We start from the raw sequence: 16,401 nt of genomic DNA on the forward strand, positions 1-16,401 counted from the left end.
CAAAAATGAATGTGGGGCTGAAATTCCAATTACTTTGAGGGTGTGATTTAAGATTTTAAGAATTTTTTAAAGCTCTGTTTTGTTTAAACTGCTTGAAGGGAAAATGTAAGTGGAGTTTAGCTATTGTCCTGACCCTACAGCTTAAACTAAACATACTCAGTGCTATAAGAAGAGGGATTAAGAAACTATACGTGTCTTACTTGATGTACCCTGACATGTGATGGGGTCAAAAAAGAACTTGATCATGGTAGTCAAATGCTTTGAGATGTGCAAATTCTGAGATTAAGGAGGGATTATTCCATCTTACAAACTTTAATGTAAAGATGAACTGTTAAGCAAAGAAGAAAATTAGGTTTAGGTATAATCATGCCTTAATCTAGTTTCATTATTAGCGATGTTACGTAAGAGTCACACGGGAGGAGTTTCTTTTGGAGATGGCTGAAGAGACTCGAACACGGGAGATACCTTGCAAACGATCTTTCAGGAGATGGTCCAGTTAAACCAGGAGAAACCTTCCCATCTCCGTGCTCTCTGGCAACATTCCCGGAGGTGCTTAGCAAACGTCAGTTTCAATTCTTCCACTGCAATCTGCTCGAAGTCTCTACTAGTACGAGTTTACCCTTCATCAGTGGACTCTGGAGTGTAGATTCCTCAGTGGGTCCCCAGCGTCAGCCCCGCCACGATGCTTGTGGCCCCTAATTCCTGAGCCCTGGGAGCTCTGAGCCCCATCCTGTCAGCTGGGAGTGTAGGGTGAGAGCTTTGAGGAGGTGACACCTGCTTTTCTAACAGCACACTTGTACCCACGCGTCAGGAACATCATCTGTAACGACCATCTTTAAAGAGCACGTTATGATGTTTCCCCTGAGCAGTCAGAAGACTCCAAAGAATACTATCTACGTTCCTGTTAGAATGCTGTCTACGCAACATCATCCGGAAACAGAATAGTTGGTGTTTCTTGGAGTGAGTCCCCTACAGGGTATCTACCCGTAAGAGAAAGGCTGAGACCTCAGTGCAGTCAGGCTCCAGGGGCACTGTCCCAGATGCAACACAAAGGGAGACGGCCCATCCCATGCACGCAGCAGGCAGAGAGCAATCCGCTGCTGTTCAGAGAAGACGGCCAGGAGGCCGGCAGAACCGCTCTGCGGGCAGAACGTGACACATGGAGTGCCAGTCTGCGGTCTAGGGTCATGCTTTGGACAGAAGCTGCCAGCATAGGGGGCTCTGTCCCTTCTGACGACAGTGGCTTGGTGCTCAGAGCCTGCGAGGGCACTGTGTCACCCGAAGCTCGCAGGGCAGCTGAGAGGGCTTCTGGACCCATCATGCTTCCATGGGCCGCAGAGGTGGGGGGAGATGCATCTTGGGTTAAAAGTGTCTCTGAAGTTGGGTTGTACTAGAACCTGTCTTTGAATTACCCTTGAGATCCCAGAAGAGGGCTGCGACCCACCATCTCTTCTGAGATGATCTGGGTCTGCCGGCTGGTGGCAGTGACGGGCTGGTGGGGCTTTGCAGGATTCCCAAGGCTTTGGGGGCAGGAAGGGTCCGGGTGGAATAGGTTCTGATGACACCAGTGAGCCTAGGAGCACGGCCCACCCAAAGTGAACAGTGGCTGAAAGCCTGTCCAGGGGGACGGGTGCTGGGAAAGGGCTCTGCACCACCGAGGGGGCCCATCGGCTTCTCCCGGCCTTACTTCTGTTCCCGGGAAGGGAGTCGCACGCCCCCCAGAGCAGCGCGGGTGCATTAAGGGGCCACTGTCCCCACTCCTCTCCGGAGAGTCACTCTCCTTGTGGCGTGCTGTCATCTGTTATAAACCTGTTAAAAAGCAGACTATCTGGGAGCGGGAGGGCAGGAGCAGAGGCTGGACCATGACGGCCAGTGAGCGTGCAGTGGACATACTCGCTCTCCCAGGGCCAGAACCACGCGGGGTGTGCAATGCAAAGTGCGGTCGACATGTTACAGGTTAAAATTCTGTTTAAAACCTACTTTCCCAGAGGCTTTTTGTCATCTTTGCTAGCAGAAATTATGTTGGTTGAATTTATTCACTGGAGCATTTGACAGTAAGATAGAGGGGGAAATCCAAGGGTAGTAGAGGCTTCTGGGCTAAGTTTAGAGCAGGAAAGGCCTGTCGCTTCCTGGTAGAGGCCGACTCCTCCTACCCGGGTGAAGAGATCAATGCTCATGTGCTTCCCACCGCCCTACACCCCAGATTATACACAGCGCCCATCGGTTTCTAGCACGCGGGACGCGGTTATCTTTCTGATGTGTCAACAAGACACCGTAACCCACAGGAGGTGCTCATTCCTGGGATCCCAAAGTCCATTTTTTCAGAAAAGTGAAAAGCGGCGCTCTTTCCAGCAGGGCATTTCCCACGTTTTCTCCTGGTTTATCGTGTCTTTGAAATACCGGCCTTGTCTTTCAGCCTCAGCTCTTCGCATCTGTAACTCTACTAATCTGTTCTCTCCAAGCTCCACCTTTGCTATTTATATGCAAAGAATGTGATGAGCTCTAGGAAGGGGGCAGCCTGCCTCCAGAACAGACTGGACACCTGTCGGGGAGTGGACGCGGCTGCTAGCGTGAGGGGCGTGTCCAGAGCTCCCCGAGGCAGGCGGCCTGTCCTGCCCACTTGGGTCTGCACCCTCCGCACGGCCCCTTCCCCCGGTGCTCACGGCCGCCTCGTCCGCCGGTGCAGAGGACGCGAGTGCAAGGTAGCTGACGGGTCGGAGGGCTGAACCCCTGCAGTCCTGAAGCCCCCGAGCCGTGTGCCCAGGCTCAGCCTACACGGCCCAGAGGGGATGCTCTTCGTCATTCCTACAGGACGCTGCACCCCTCAAGTAAATGCAGGATCCGTATCGTTCTTATTTCCGTGTCCCTGAAATGCCTGGTTAGCAGCAAGTATTTGCTAAATATTCGCTAAGTTAAATGAATTTAACTTCATCAACAACTAACATAAAGCTTTCTTCATTCAATCAGATTACTTACTGGTCACTAACACAGGACACTGCAGTAACACTTTTGAACGAAAGCCAGCGCCCTGGAGAGAGGTTTCAGTCTCAGGCCCGGAGGTGGTGTGTCTGAGAGAACTCGGCCCCGGAGGTCCCCACGGGCTCCGGGCGGAGCGGGACGGGGTGCGAGGGCTGCGGCCTGAGTCCGCTGCAGCAAAGCCCCGAGAGTGGACTCGCCTTCGGTCACAGAGTGCAGCGCCCAGTGCCGGAAAAGAGGCGGCAGAGTGCACCCCCGACCCTCCGTGGGAAAGTGTTCTCCACCTCGATGCCCGTTCCTTAAGTAACGCCAGTAACCTACCCAGGCTGACCTGGTCCTGCATCAGGTGACTTATAAAGCACCAGGGCAGGCCCGTCTTACTACGCCCTGTGGGACACCAGGTGTGTGTCGCGTAAGAAACACACGCTGCTTCTGGAGGCAAAGCTGTGCAGCGGGCAGAGCACCTCACAGAGCAAGCGGATGGCCTGGAGGGCGGCCCCCCCCGCCCCAGGGACTGAGGCCGGGGAAGCAGGAGTCCTGCTGTGGGCGAGCAGGGCACAAAGGCAAAGCTGGCGTCCCGACTTCTGAGCAGACGTGGCGACTGAAGTCAGGGCAGAGGGCGACACTGAGCTGCTGGGTGACAGACGTGTTTCCTAGACCTGCTTCTCTTTTGCGTTATAAAAGTTGTATCACAAAAGATATTTGGGCCGACAAAATATTCAGAAAAAATCTCATAATGTGAATAAAAACCTGTCCCTTTTCTAATAATCATCACAATGTTTTTGAAGTAGAGTTGATTTACGATTTTCTTTTAGTTTCAAGTGTATAGCGCAGTGATTCAGGATTTTTATGAATTATACCCAGTTATTACAAAGTGACGGCTCTAATTCCCTGTGCTGTACAGTGTATCTTGGTTGCTAATCTTCCTTATACATAGTAGTCTGTATCTCCTAATCCTCTACCCCATCTGGCCGCTCCCTCCCCCCGAACTGGTAACCACTAGTTTGTTTTCTAGATCTGTGAGTCTGTTTCTGTTTTGCTGTGTATGTTCGTTTTACTTTTTAGATTCCACATATAAGTGATATCATACAGTATTTGTCTTGCTCTGTCTTATTTCACTAAGTATAATATTCTCTAGGTCCATCCACGTTGCTGCAAAGGGCAGAATTTCATTGTTTTTATGGATGAATAATAATCCACTGCGTGTATATGTGTGTGTGTGTACCACATCTCTTTTATCCATTCATCTGTGGATGAACACTTGGGTTGCTTCCATGTCTTGGCTATTGTAAACAGTGCTGCTATGAACACTGGGGTGCATGTATCTTTTCAAATTAGTGTTTTCGTTTTGTTCTACATATATACCCAGGAGTGGAACTGCTAGATCATATGGTAGCTCTATTTCTAGTTTTCTGAGGAACCCTCATACCGTTTTCCGTAGTGACTGTACCAATTTACATTCCCACGAACAGTGCAAGAGAGTTCCCTTTTCCCCACGCTCTCTCCAATATTTACTTATAGACGTTTTGATGACAGCCATTCTGACCAGTGTGACGACACTTCACTGTCGTTTTTATTTGCATTTCCTTAGTAATTAGCGATGTTGAACATCTTTTCCTGTGCCTGTTGGCCACAGGTCACAGATGACCTGTATTCAGGTCATCTGCCCATTTTTTGATTGGATTGTTTTTTTGATACTGAGTTGTATGAGCTGTTTATATATTTTTTATATCAACCCCTTGTTGGTCATACCATTTGCAAATATTTTCTCCTATTCTGTAGGTTGTCTTTTTGTTTCATTGATGGTTTCCTTTGCTGTTAAGCTTTGAAGAGACTGTCTTTCTCCATTGTTTATTCTTGCCTCCTTTGTTGTAGATTAATTGACCACAGGTGCGTGGGTTTATTTCTGGGCTCACTGTTCCACTGATCTGTGTGTCTGTTTTTGTGCCATTACCACACTGTTTTTATTACTGTAGCTTTACAGTACAGTCTGAAGTCTGGGAGGTTATGCCTCCAGCTTTGTTCTTTTTTCTCAGGATTGCTTTGACAATTCTGGGTCTTCTGTGGTCCTATACAAATTTTAGGATTATTCTAGTTATGTGAAAAATGTCATCAGTATTTTGACAGGGATTGCATTAAACCTGTAGATTGCTTTGAGAGGTATGACCATTTTAACAATATTAATTCTTCCTATCCAAAGCACTGGATATCCTTCCATTTCTTTGTATCATCTTCAGTGTCCTTCATCAGTGTTTTATAGTTTTCAGTGTCTAGATCTTTCACTTTCTTGGTTAATTTATTCCTAGGTATTTTATGCTTTTTGATGTGATTTTAAATAGGATTTTTTTGTTTTGCTTTCCCTTTCTGATAGTTAATTACTAGTGTATAGAAAAAGCAACAGACTTCTGTAGATTAATCTTGTATCCTGCAACTTTACAGAATTTATTTATTCTAATAGTTTTTTGGTGGAGACTTCAGGGTTTTCTATATAAAATATTGTCATCTGCAAATAGTGACAGTTTGACTTCTTCCCTTCCAATTTGGATGCCTTTTCTTTCTTTTTCTTGTCTGACTGCTGTGGCTAGGACCTCTAATACTATATTAAATTGATGGCAAGAGTGGGCATCTCTGCCTTGTTCCTGAATTTAGAGGAAACGCTTTTTCGTCTTTTCACTGCTGAGTATGATGGTAGCTGTGGTCTGTCATAAATGTTCTTGATTATGTTGAGATATATTTCCTCTATACCAACTTTGGTAGGAGTTTTAATCATGAATAGATGAATTTTGTCAAATACTTTTGCTGTGTCTTTTGAGATGATCATTTGATTTTTATTAATGTGTTGTACCACACTGATTGACTTGCGAGTACTGAACCATCCTTGCGTACCTGGAATAAATCTCCCTTGATTATGCTGTATGATCCTTTTTACATATTTTGGATTTGGCTTAGCTAATATTTTGTTGAGAATTTTTGCATCTATATTCATCAAAGATATTGGCCTGTAATTTTCTTTTTTTGTATCGTCTTTGGTTTTGGTATCAGGGTAATGGTAGTCTTGTAGAATGACCTTGGGAGTGTTCCATTCTCTTCAATTCTGGGGAATAGTTTGAGGAAGATAAGTATTAGCTTTTATTTGTATGTTTGGTAGAATTCCCCTGTGAAGCCGTCCAGTCCTCACTTTTGTTTGCTGGGAGTTTTTTACAACTACAGATTCAGTTTCACTTCTAGTGATCAGTCTGTTCAAAGTGTTTCTTCTTGATTCAGTCTTGGCATGCTGTATGTTTCTAGAAATTTGTCCATTTTTTCTAAGTTGTCTATTTATTGTCATAGTATTCTTTTATCATTTTTTATCTCTGTGGTATTGGTTATTATTTTTCCTCTTTCATTTACTTTGTTTCTCTGGGTCCTCTCTCTTTTCTTCTTGGTGAGCCTTGCTAGAGGTTTGTCAATTTTATCTTTTCAAAAAAACCCCCAGCTCTTGGTTTTACTGATCTTTCCTATTTTTTATCTCTCTTTATTTTCTCTGATCTTTATTATTTCCTTCCTTCTCCTGATGTTGGGCTTTGCTGGTTCTTCTTTTTCTAATTCTGTTAGGTGGTAGGTTAGACTGTTTATATGAGATTTTTCTTGTGTTTCAAGGCAGGCCTGTATTGCCGTGAACTTCCCTCTGCTTGTGCTGATTTTGGAGAGTTGTATTTCCACTTTCACTTGTCTCGAGGTATTTTCTGATTTCCTCTGCTTTGTTCACTGACCCACTGGTTTTTATAGTGTCCACATGTTTGTTCTTTTCCCATTTTTCCTCCTGTAACTGATTTCTAGTTTCATACTGTTGTGGTTGGGAGAAAACGCTTCATATAATTTCTGTCTTCTTCAATTTTTTGAGAATTGTTTTGTGGCTTAGCATGTGATCTATACTAGAGATCATTCCATGTGCACGTGAGAAGAATGTGTATCTGCTGTTTATGGATGGAATGTCCTGTAGATATCTATTAAGTCAAACTAGTCTGTTGTGTCATTTAAGACCACTGTTGCCTTACTGGTTTTCTGTCTGGATTATCTGTCCATTGATGTAAGTGGGGGTGTTAAAGTCCCCTAAGATTATTGTATTATTGTCAGTTTCTCCCTTTATGTCTGTTAGTATTTGCTTCATATATTTAGGTGCTCCTGTCCTGGGTGCCTATATGTTAATGAGTGTAATATCCTCTTCTTATATTGAGTTCCTTTATCATTGTATAATGATATACAGTCTTCTTTGTTTTTTGTTATAGCCTTTGTTTTAAAGTCTGTTTTATCTGATCAGTATTGCTATGCCCACTGTCTTGTCATTTCTGTTTGCATGAAATATCTTTTTTCATCCCCTCACTTTCAGTTTGTGTGTCTTTAGCTCTGAAGTAAGTCTCTTGTAGGCAGCATATGGAAGGGTCTTGTTTTGTTTTAATCCAATCAGCCACCCTATGTCTTTTGATCAGAGCATTTAGTCCATTGACATTTAAAGTAATTACTGATAGGTATGTACTTACTGCCATTTTTTTCCTTGTTTTCCAGTTGCTTTTTTTAGTTCTTCTCTGTTCATTTCTTGTTTTTTTCCCTTGTGGTTTGACGATTTTCTTTAGTAGTGTACTTGTTTTCCTTTCTTTTTAGTTTTTGTGTATCTATTGTAGGTTTTTGATTTGTGATTACCATGGGGTTTATATATATACTGATCTATAATTTTACCTACTTGTTTGAAACTGATAGTCATTTAACTTCGTATTCTAGAAGATCCACATTTTTTACTCCTCCCCCCCATTTTGTGATTCTGATGTCATACTTTACATTTCATGTTTATCACTTAACTGCTTATTATCGTTAGAGTTGCTTTTACATTTTTCTTTTTATCTTCGTACTGGCTTATTTAAGTGGTTGATCCTCAGTCCTTACGGAGTTTTCCCTTTCCTGTAGATTCTTCTTTTCCACTTAGAGAAGATTCTTTAATATTTCTTTTGGGGTAGATTTAGCATTGATGAACTCTTAGTTTTTGTTTGTCTGAGAAGTTCTCTCTCCTTAGATTCTAAATGAAAATCTTGCTGGGTAGAGTATCCTAGGTTGCAGGCTTTTCCCTTTCAGCACTTTGAATATATCATGTCAGTCTCTTCTGGCCTGCAGAGCTTCTGCAGAGAAATCAGCTGGTAGCCTTATGCAAATTCCCTTGTATATGATTATTTTTTTCTTGCTGCTGCCTTTAGGCTTCTCTCTTTAACTTTTGCCATTTTAATTATAATGTCTTGGTGTGGGTCTGTTTGGGTTTATCTTGTTTGGGACCCTCTGTGCGTCTGTATCTGGATATCCGTTTCCTTCTTCAGATTTGGGAAGTTTTCAGCCATGATTTCTTCAAATACATTTTCAATACCCTTTTCTCTCTTCTGGGACCCCCTATAAATGTGAATGTTGGTATGCTTAATGTTATCCAGAGATCTCTTAACCTTTTTTAATTTTTTTACATTTGTTTGCTGTATCTTCCAGATCCCTTAAGTGGTCTTCTGTATTGCTTAGTCTGCTATTCATTCTGTCTAGTGTGTTTTTTGATTTCAGTGATTGAATTCTTCATTTTTGATTGGGTCTTTTTCATATTTTCTAGTTCCTTGTTAGAACTCTCACTGTGCTCATGTATTCTTTTCTCTAATTCACTTAACAATTTTATTACCAATGCTTTCAATTCTTTATCTGATAAATTATTTCTGTTTTATTACTTTTTTCAGGGGTATTTCAATTGAGAGCAATTCCTCTGCCTCTACGAATTTAGGTGCAACAGTTTCCTGTTGTGGTCTTGAAGGGACCACGTTCTTACGAGGGACTGGCCCTATACAGACTGTGAGTGTCTGATGCCTTTGGTGGGAAAGTTGATCTGATGTGGACACAAGCCATGTCTTCCTCAGGGTGTGCTGGAAGCTATCACCTTGGTTGGGGTGGGGCTGGGGCTGGAGGAGCTAGAGCTGGAGCTGGGTGTGAAGCAAGACTTCCCTTCTGCTCAGTGGCCATCACTGCCCTACTGGGGGTGGGACCTGATCCCAAGGTGCTGGAGCAGAAGCCCCAGGGGTCAGGCCTGGGCTGGCTCTGCTCCCTGTACATGTGTGCTTTCCCTGCTCCCTACACTGGGACCCTCGCTGCACAGGCAGGGATGCTGAAGCAAGGGGGCCTGTGCAGGCTGTTGGCACATGCTGGCTGCAGCCAGAGGTCTGGGCTGTCTCTGACGCACGGCCTGTGCGGTGCCCGCCGTGTTCCCTGGCTCTGTGGGAAAGCCTCAGGCGAGAGTCCCCTTTGTCCCTCACAGCTGCCCCTGCCCGTTGTAGGGCCACACTGTAGGGCGGATGGGGCCCGGGTGGGGCCTCAGTGCACACGGGGCTGTGAGCTGTGGTGGAGCAGCTGCTGTCAGAGTTCTGGGCTGGGGGGACTGCTTGAGTGGGTGCCAACACTGGCTGCCACCCTGTCCAGGCTCTGTCCCAGTAGCCTCTGGGTCCCACGAGTCTGCTGCCATAGACCCTGTGCTGCCCGGTGACATGGGGTACGTGGGGCTGGAGCGTGCACTGAGGCAGCCGGCGGAAACCTGGCCAGCGCCAGAGAAGCCTTCAACCCGCCCTTTCCTCTGTGCCTCGGGGCTCATCTGCCCTGTGCTGGATGCCAGGACAGAGGTGCCCAGTCTGCGGCTCTCACCGCTCACTGCCCAGAGCAGGTCTCTGCCTGTGCCATCTCTCTCTTCCTCTGAGTCCCCTCCCAGGGGCACAGGTCCAGACCCGATCACTTTTCTTCCTTTCCTACCCCATTACAGCTTTGCTTGTACAGGAGTCCTTCTGCCAGTTTCCAGTTAGTTTTCCGTGAGACTCATGCCACACGTGGATGTATGTTTGATGTGTTCCTCGGGGGAGGTGAGCTCCATGCCCTCCTCTATTCCACCATCTTGTTCGATCCCCCATAATCACGTTGTTAATGGCGCAGGAGACATCTGCCCTTCCAGGTGAACTCTAACTTAAGTATGCATTAACGCAGCAGGTTCCCACGATGGTGTGCACAGCACACCCTGCTGCAGGCGCCAGGGCACAGCGCGGGCCTAGCCGTCTCTTCCTCTCAGAGAGCCGAGGCTCGACTCTGCTGCCCCTTGTCTGTGACACCCTGGGAAGGAAGACCCCAGAGGTGAGGTGCCCTTCTCATCACACTAGGGGTCGTGACAGCATGACTCGCCTTGCTGGTGCTGACCCTGAACACCGGGCCGAGGCAGAGTTTCATGTAAAGTCTCCCTCCCTTCCTTCCAGAGCACAGTATGAAAGGGGGAGGTCACCGCGCAGCCCACACTCGGGGGGCAGGGGGCACCTACAGAACCATCTGAACTCTCGTGCACGGGGAGGTCTGCCCTGCTGATTCATTCAATCGTTCCTGTCAGGCGGGCTCATGGATGCACACTTATACTTGGTACTATTTCCCAATGCTGCCTTAGTTACTTTTTTGCTCAAATTGTTAAAGTTCTGGCCGTTGAGGTTCGTTTGTAGTGGGAGCCTGTCCCTCGGGACACACATGCCCGTCCTCGTGTGCACTCCTGAGCACCTGCGTCCTTCCTGGCGCTGCAGGGCGCTGCAGGCCAGCCCTGGGGTCAGCCCTTCCCCCAAGGAGCCCTGCTTCCTCTAGGGGAGAAGGTGTCAAACCAAGCTCCGGGCACTTGCTGCTCCTAGGACCAAGGAGAGAGGTTACCATCGTACACTGTTTGTATTAATCTCCTTGGGGGACGAGGGTGACCATTTGGAATACACACCACAAATTTCTGGCTTGTTTCTTGAATAAGAGTACGATGTAGTAAGAAGAGATGATATAGGATAGTTATGGCAACGACGAATGTGTTTTGAAAGCCACGAAGCTCTGCGGAAGTGTGAGGCCTGGGGCTTCTAGACTTTGGTTCCACAAGTCAGTCTGGCGACACAGAACAGACTGAAGGGAGCTTCGCTGAGAATTTATCTACTATTCCTTTTCATCTTATCTGATGTTTCGTCCTTTTGAAAACTCTGTCAAGTTCTAATGTTATATCTCTACTTTCATACTGCTTTGGGCCAAAAGTCATAAAACTAAGAGTTCCTTTTCTGGAAAGGAGAACAGAAATAAAGTTGTTTAATATTTTAAAAGAACCACTTGGAACGCCAAAATCTTGGGCTTTAACCTTTCCTTTCCCCACAAAACCCTTCGTGCCAAGGCTGCAGGCGAGCGCACACAGGATCCATTACCAGAGGCAGAAATGTGAGACTCGGTGGGCACCGTGCTTACGCGGCTGTGGCGAGAATCATCCCATGGGAACGACGGTGACTCAAGTTGCTAGCTTTGCCACAGAAGTCTAAAGAGCTTATATGGAAACAGATCACGGAAAATTTTACTGCTCATCAGTGGCCGTCAGGCAGGCCTCACCAGTGTCAATGTGAAAACACACACAGACTTTGGGGATCACTGAGGCCTCAAGGCTCAGGCCACTGACATCTTCACATTCTAAGCCCAACTCAGTCTCACGTCAGCCTTCAAAGATCGCCTGAGGAAGACGAGGCATCGGGAGGAAGGTGGCAGGGAGGAGAATGAGCCTCGTTACTGGTTTTTTCCTAGTTATTTAAAGATAAGTAACATCTGAACCTAAACACTCTCAACAAGGGCCATTTACTCAAGAATTTCGGATAACGTAAAAGAAAGATAAAGCAGTTTACACTGGAAGATGTAACCTCCTGTGGGGACTTCACCTGTCCTTCTTGAACTGCTGAAATAATACAGCTCCGACCCCCAACAGCTGTATAATCCCCCTCTTCTACCTGCTGTGGGAGAAACAATTCTCGTTCCAGGTGGCTACCAGGTATTACCTCCTTGTTACAAACTCACTGTTTATCTTTCTAGAGACATTCATTTTCTGAAATGGTCTGCAGAAACTGAACTCTGGGTCATGTTCACCACAGCACACCTAAAAACTTTTCTAGTATATGGCAAAATGAATGAAAATGTCATATCATCCTGGTTTATTGTAAGCAAAAACTAAGTTCTCTTATTACTAAGAAATGTGATACTTAAACGAGAAAACACTGTATGGAATGTACAAAGAGTTCAACTCACCCCAGAACCCTCGGCAGTTAGGAGAGTTGAATTCAGTCAGGTGTGTTGCCACCCTGTGTTTTAGTGGAGGATTAAAGTAACTGAATATTCTGCTTATAACATCCTTATATGTGCTATGGATGTGTTTAAAACTAGATAAGGACACAATTTCAACCTGCAGATTAGAAAAGTGTTTTGAAGTCAAATCACGTTTTGCGTCCCTTAGGGAAATCGACTTGGTCGAGGAATTTGCTAAGTACCGGAGCTGGCAACTGCAACTCCAATTCTGTTGTACTGTGCGACGTGACCGCTCCCCTCCTCCCCGCCCCCCCAGGAAGGAAATACCTTCTTAACCACTTTTTGTTTTCTTCCAATGGCGTTTATAGAGTTTTGAGGGAAAAACTATAGGCCCTTGAAGAAAAGTCTGTGTTGCCGCACATGGATCTTCCCCGAGGCTCCCGGGCGGCACTCCCTTCAGACCTGAGGCGACTCTAAAACAGGCCAGCGAGCTCAAGGTTCACCTGTGAGGCGTTTATCGTTCAAAGATCAAAAGCACGGCCGTGTTTGACTTGAGTAGGTCATACAGAGAGCACCAGCACAACCCACGGTATCCTGACTAAGGAAGGGCTCGGCGTTCGCCTGAAATGTTGGGTCTTAAGTAAGGAGGTTAATAAAGGTGGCACTAGGTCACAGAGGTACATAACTGGAAGGTACGGATTCTGTTTCTTTACCTTCTGCTACTCAACATAATTCTTTACATTTACCTAGTAAGTAAATAAAACAGATGAAGCAACTATCATGACGCTGAGTAATTTCACAGTCACTCCTCCTAGGGCCACCCCGATGCTATGAGCCATCATGCAGGACGCTCCTGCTTTGGGGGTGCAGGCTGGCCGTTCGCACACAGGAAGAGGGGACGCCACTGCTGATCTTGTCTTACAAACCCAACCCTACGGAGTGACAACTGGCGTAACACCCTCTTGCGCGTGGCCCCATTCATCCGCTGTGTAACCGATCACGTGAATTAAGGAGGAACACTGAGGAAAAGGGTAACCCTTAGAAGCCGAGCAGTTCTATTGCTGGTGTTAGCTGTGGTCTGAATACCTTCTCATTTCTAGTTTGAACCACAGGCTTGTTTTTCTCTCGTGGAAAAATATTTTTTCTTCACACAAAAATGTTTCATATGAAGAACAGAATTTCCAGAATTTCCAGAGAGATGACACAACCATCTTGGAAGCAGAGTAGGAAAATACACCAACCAAAAGACAAACACTGAAAAGGATTTAATATTTTTCTTTTGCTGGAGCCATATGTAAGCTAATATTTATGTGCAGACAGCGTTTAGACCCTGGTGTCAGGAAGGATAAACTAAGCACTGCTGCTGAGAGAGCTTTCCCACCAGAACATCCGCGTGAGAACCAGCCCTGGAGCCTCTTCTGCCCCCACTCACAGCGGGCTGTCCACGCAGCACCACAAACTACCAGCCCAAAGGGCGCCATGCAGACCATCACAAGCCAAGTAATTTCACTGTTACCGAGTCCACAAGGGGCCCGCGGCCGGCAGTCCTACCCAGGGAGCTGCTCAGAGCTCCGGCCCTGTGGTCGGAAGTCCCAGGCTCCAATCCTGGTGGGGCTCCTCCGTCTCTGCTGCACCACAGGGCCCGGGCCTGAGCTGTTCCACCATCGGTAAGAAGGTACTGAACACCCCACCTGAGAGGGCTGCTGGAAGATTTCATTAATCAGGACACGAAACCCATTTAAAACAGTGACTGGACGTAGCAGAACTCAACAAGGGCCGGCAGGATCAGCCAGAAAAGGGGGGGCATCACAAGCCTCCTCGTCGAGAGGGGGGCATCACAAGCCTCCTCGTCGAGAGGGTGACCCGAGGCGCAGTCACAGATGGGGGACCGGGCATCACCCCCAAAGCACAGCAGGGCTGGGCCGCAGGAGACTGCCGGCAGACCCGCTCTGCGCACCGGAGCGGCAGGGGGCAGACCGAGCCTGGACGAGCACGTCCTCCCAGAAAAGCTGACGGAACCGAGGTCCCCAGCGGGATTTTGTCACCCCCGGTGCCTGGCGCGTGAGCAGCCCTCGGCTGCCCGAGGGGACAGCAGGTGCGACAGGCGTGCGCAAGGGACGCCACCCCAACCCGCCACGAGCAGGACTGCTGCGTTGCCACTAGGGAGACAGCATCCCCCTAAGGCCGGGAGTCACCTCCTAAATGCACTTTCGTCAGGTAGTCAGAGGGACCGGCTGCATGGAAATGCCGGCATCCCGAGAGCACCCAAGATCACCCACGTTTCCTTGAAATATTTGTGAGAACATTCCAAGGAACATCATGACGGTCACTTCCATTCACAATTAAATTTTCAGTGGAGATACTTAAAAAACATAGGAAAAGAAGCATCTGAGATGTCTAAGGCTGAATTAGGTTCTAATTTTTTGAGTAAAAAATCCACCCTGATGCCTTGGAATTTCTAACAGATGTATTGCTAGGCTTTCATAAGGGAATAAGAAATGAGTATTAAAATCTGAAAGCAAATTTTCTGAGGATTCACAATAACTTAACAGTTTCCTATTAGAGTGTTAGTAACATTTTGAGAGTTGAAGCCTGAAATTTTTTCTCAATCTAAATAAATCACACTAACTTACTTGGGACACCATGAAACAGATGCTCAGAACAAAGGGCACAGCTGACGCATCATGTCTTTAAAAACAAATAGACAAAATTGGAAACATCTTTCATTACAGATGACACGAAGCAAAACCCAAAGTGCTAATGTTAACACATAAACCTTAAAAAAAAAAAAAGCGCGTCTCAGTGGGCTTACCTTGCACCATGAGCAGGGGCTCCTTGCCCCCGCCGTGCGCCAGCATCTCCCGGCGGTAGCGCTCCCCCGCCGCCCTGGGGAGGAGAGGACTGTCACTGGAGCCTGCACGCACCCACCCACACCCGCCTGAGTCCCCCAAGTGAAGCCACACTGATGTCAGATTCAGAAAAGCTGCCATGCATTATCTTCTGGCTTCTAAAAATCTCATTCCGATTTTTAACGTACTCCATGAAGACAGACCAGTGGTGATATAGTCACTGTAAGAGCAAGCCTGCTCTTTCTAGAAAGGGTTGTTTAGTTTATGTGGTACAGAACAAGTAGAAAATCGTACCCCATTCTCCATCATCTATAGGATTATTCTAAAGTGAGATTTGAAATCATTTATGCTCTCCTCTCAAAGAAGAATTTGAAATGGCACCCAACAGAGAGAAAATAACACTGTGACCTAAGAGTGAAGTCAGAAAAGCTGTCAGGAGAGGGTTCACTACACCAGGAAGCCCTGGCTAAGGATAACAGAGAACACTTGCGGTCCGTGCTGCTCTTCACCAGCTGGATTCAATAAGGAACAGTGTCCCTGACACTCGAAGGGGGGCAGACAGAAATCCTCTAAATTAATGGTTACTCTCTTTTTAAATAGAAAATGCAATTCCTTTAATGCAAATAACTGAAGTTAAATAAAGTACGTTTTCACTCCACTATTTCTGGAGGATCTTTCCGTGGGCAATTTTGCGAATATGGTCTCTAATTGGAAATGCTGCCAGCACTTCACTCTCAGCAGCAGGATGACATCGAACGCTTGTCTTGGCTCCGCCCTGAAGGGAGCACTGAGGCCCCGCGGCCCCGAGGCCCCGAGGCAGGGGGCGTGGACAGGGCAGCTGAGAGGCCCCGCCTGGCCTCAGCTTTGCTGCTTCCAACCGGGAGACTTCTCAGAACTGGGATCAAAAAGGATCTTTTGGTAGAGGTTAGAAATTTTCTAGTCCACTGAGTATTTTTACTAGCTTACATGCCCGTAAAAGCAGAGCAACTGCATGTCTAGGCGAGAATGCATACATAAACAGATATAAATACTGGGGAATACATGTATTTAAAAGCATGTGGTTTTCTAGTAAAGTGTGTGATTCCTTTAAACAAGATAGTATTTTGCCGATTTTATAGAAATCTTCAGTGAAGAATTATGATGCCCAGAATTGATTTATGGTACTCAATTTTGGCTTCAGAGCCTTTGAAAATAATAAAATTTTAGAAAGTAGACCAAATGTCTACAGTGTGCAGAGGGCTGAAGTCACAATAGCATGTGGGTACCAAGCTGTAAAACGTTTAAAAATTCTATTACATCAGACTCGAGTTCAAAAGATCCTGGAACTGAAGGCGATGATGGACTGCTGAGAACACCCGAGCCTTTGCCAACGACATGAAGAGCTGAGGGGTCGGGCGGGGGGCGAGGGCCTGGGAATCAGCAGACCTGGTTCCCACCTGAGTCCAGCTGGTTCGCTGTGAAGCCCTGAACGCAC

At 46.5% G+C, this 16,401-nt stretch overlaps 1 protein-coding gene across 1 annotated transcript in view; it reads right to left on the reverse strand.

Annotated features, from left to right (window-relative positions):
- The window catches only part of MIPEP (mitochondrial intermediate peptidase), a 133,889-nt gene that overhangs the window by 9,412 nt on the left and 108,076 nt on the right, over positions 1-16,401 (reverse strand). The window contains exon 18 of the mRNA XM_082859725.1: positions 14,891-14,964. Within this exon, the coding sequence (XP_082715851.1) occupies positions 14,891-14,964 (74 nt within the window). The remainder of the gene's footprint in view (positions 1-14,890; positions 14,965-16,401) is intronic.

This window comes from Leucopleurus acutus, assembly GCF_964270905.1.
Source record: "Leucopleurus acutus genome assembly, chromosome: 18".
In the NCBI taxonomy this organism is placed as follows: Eukaryota; Metazoa; Chordata; class Mammalia; order Artiodactyla; family Delphinidae; genus Leucopleurus; species Leucopleurus acutus.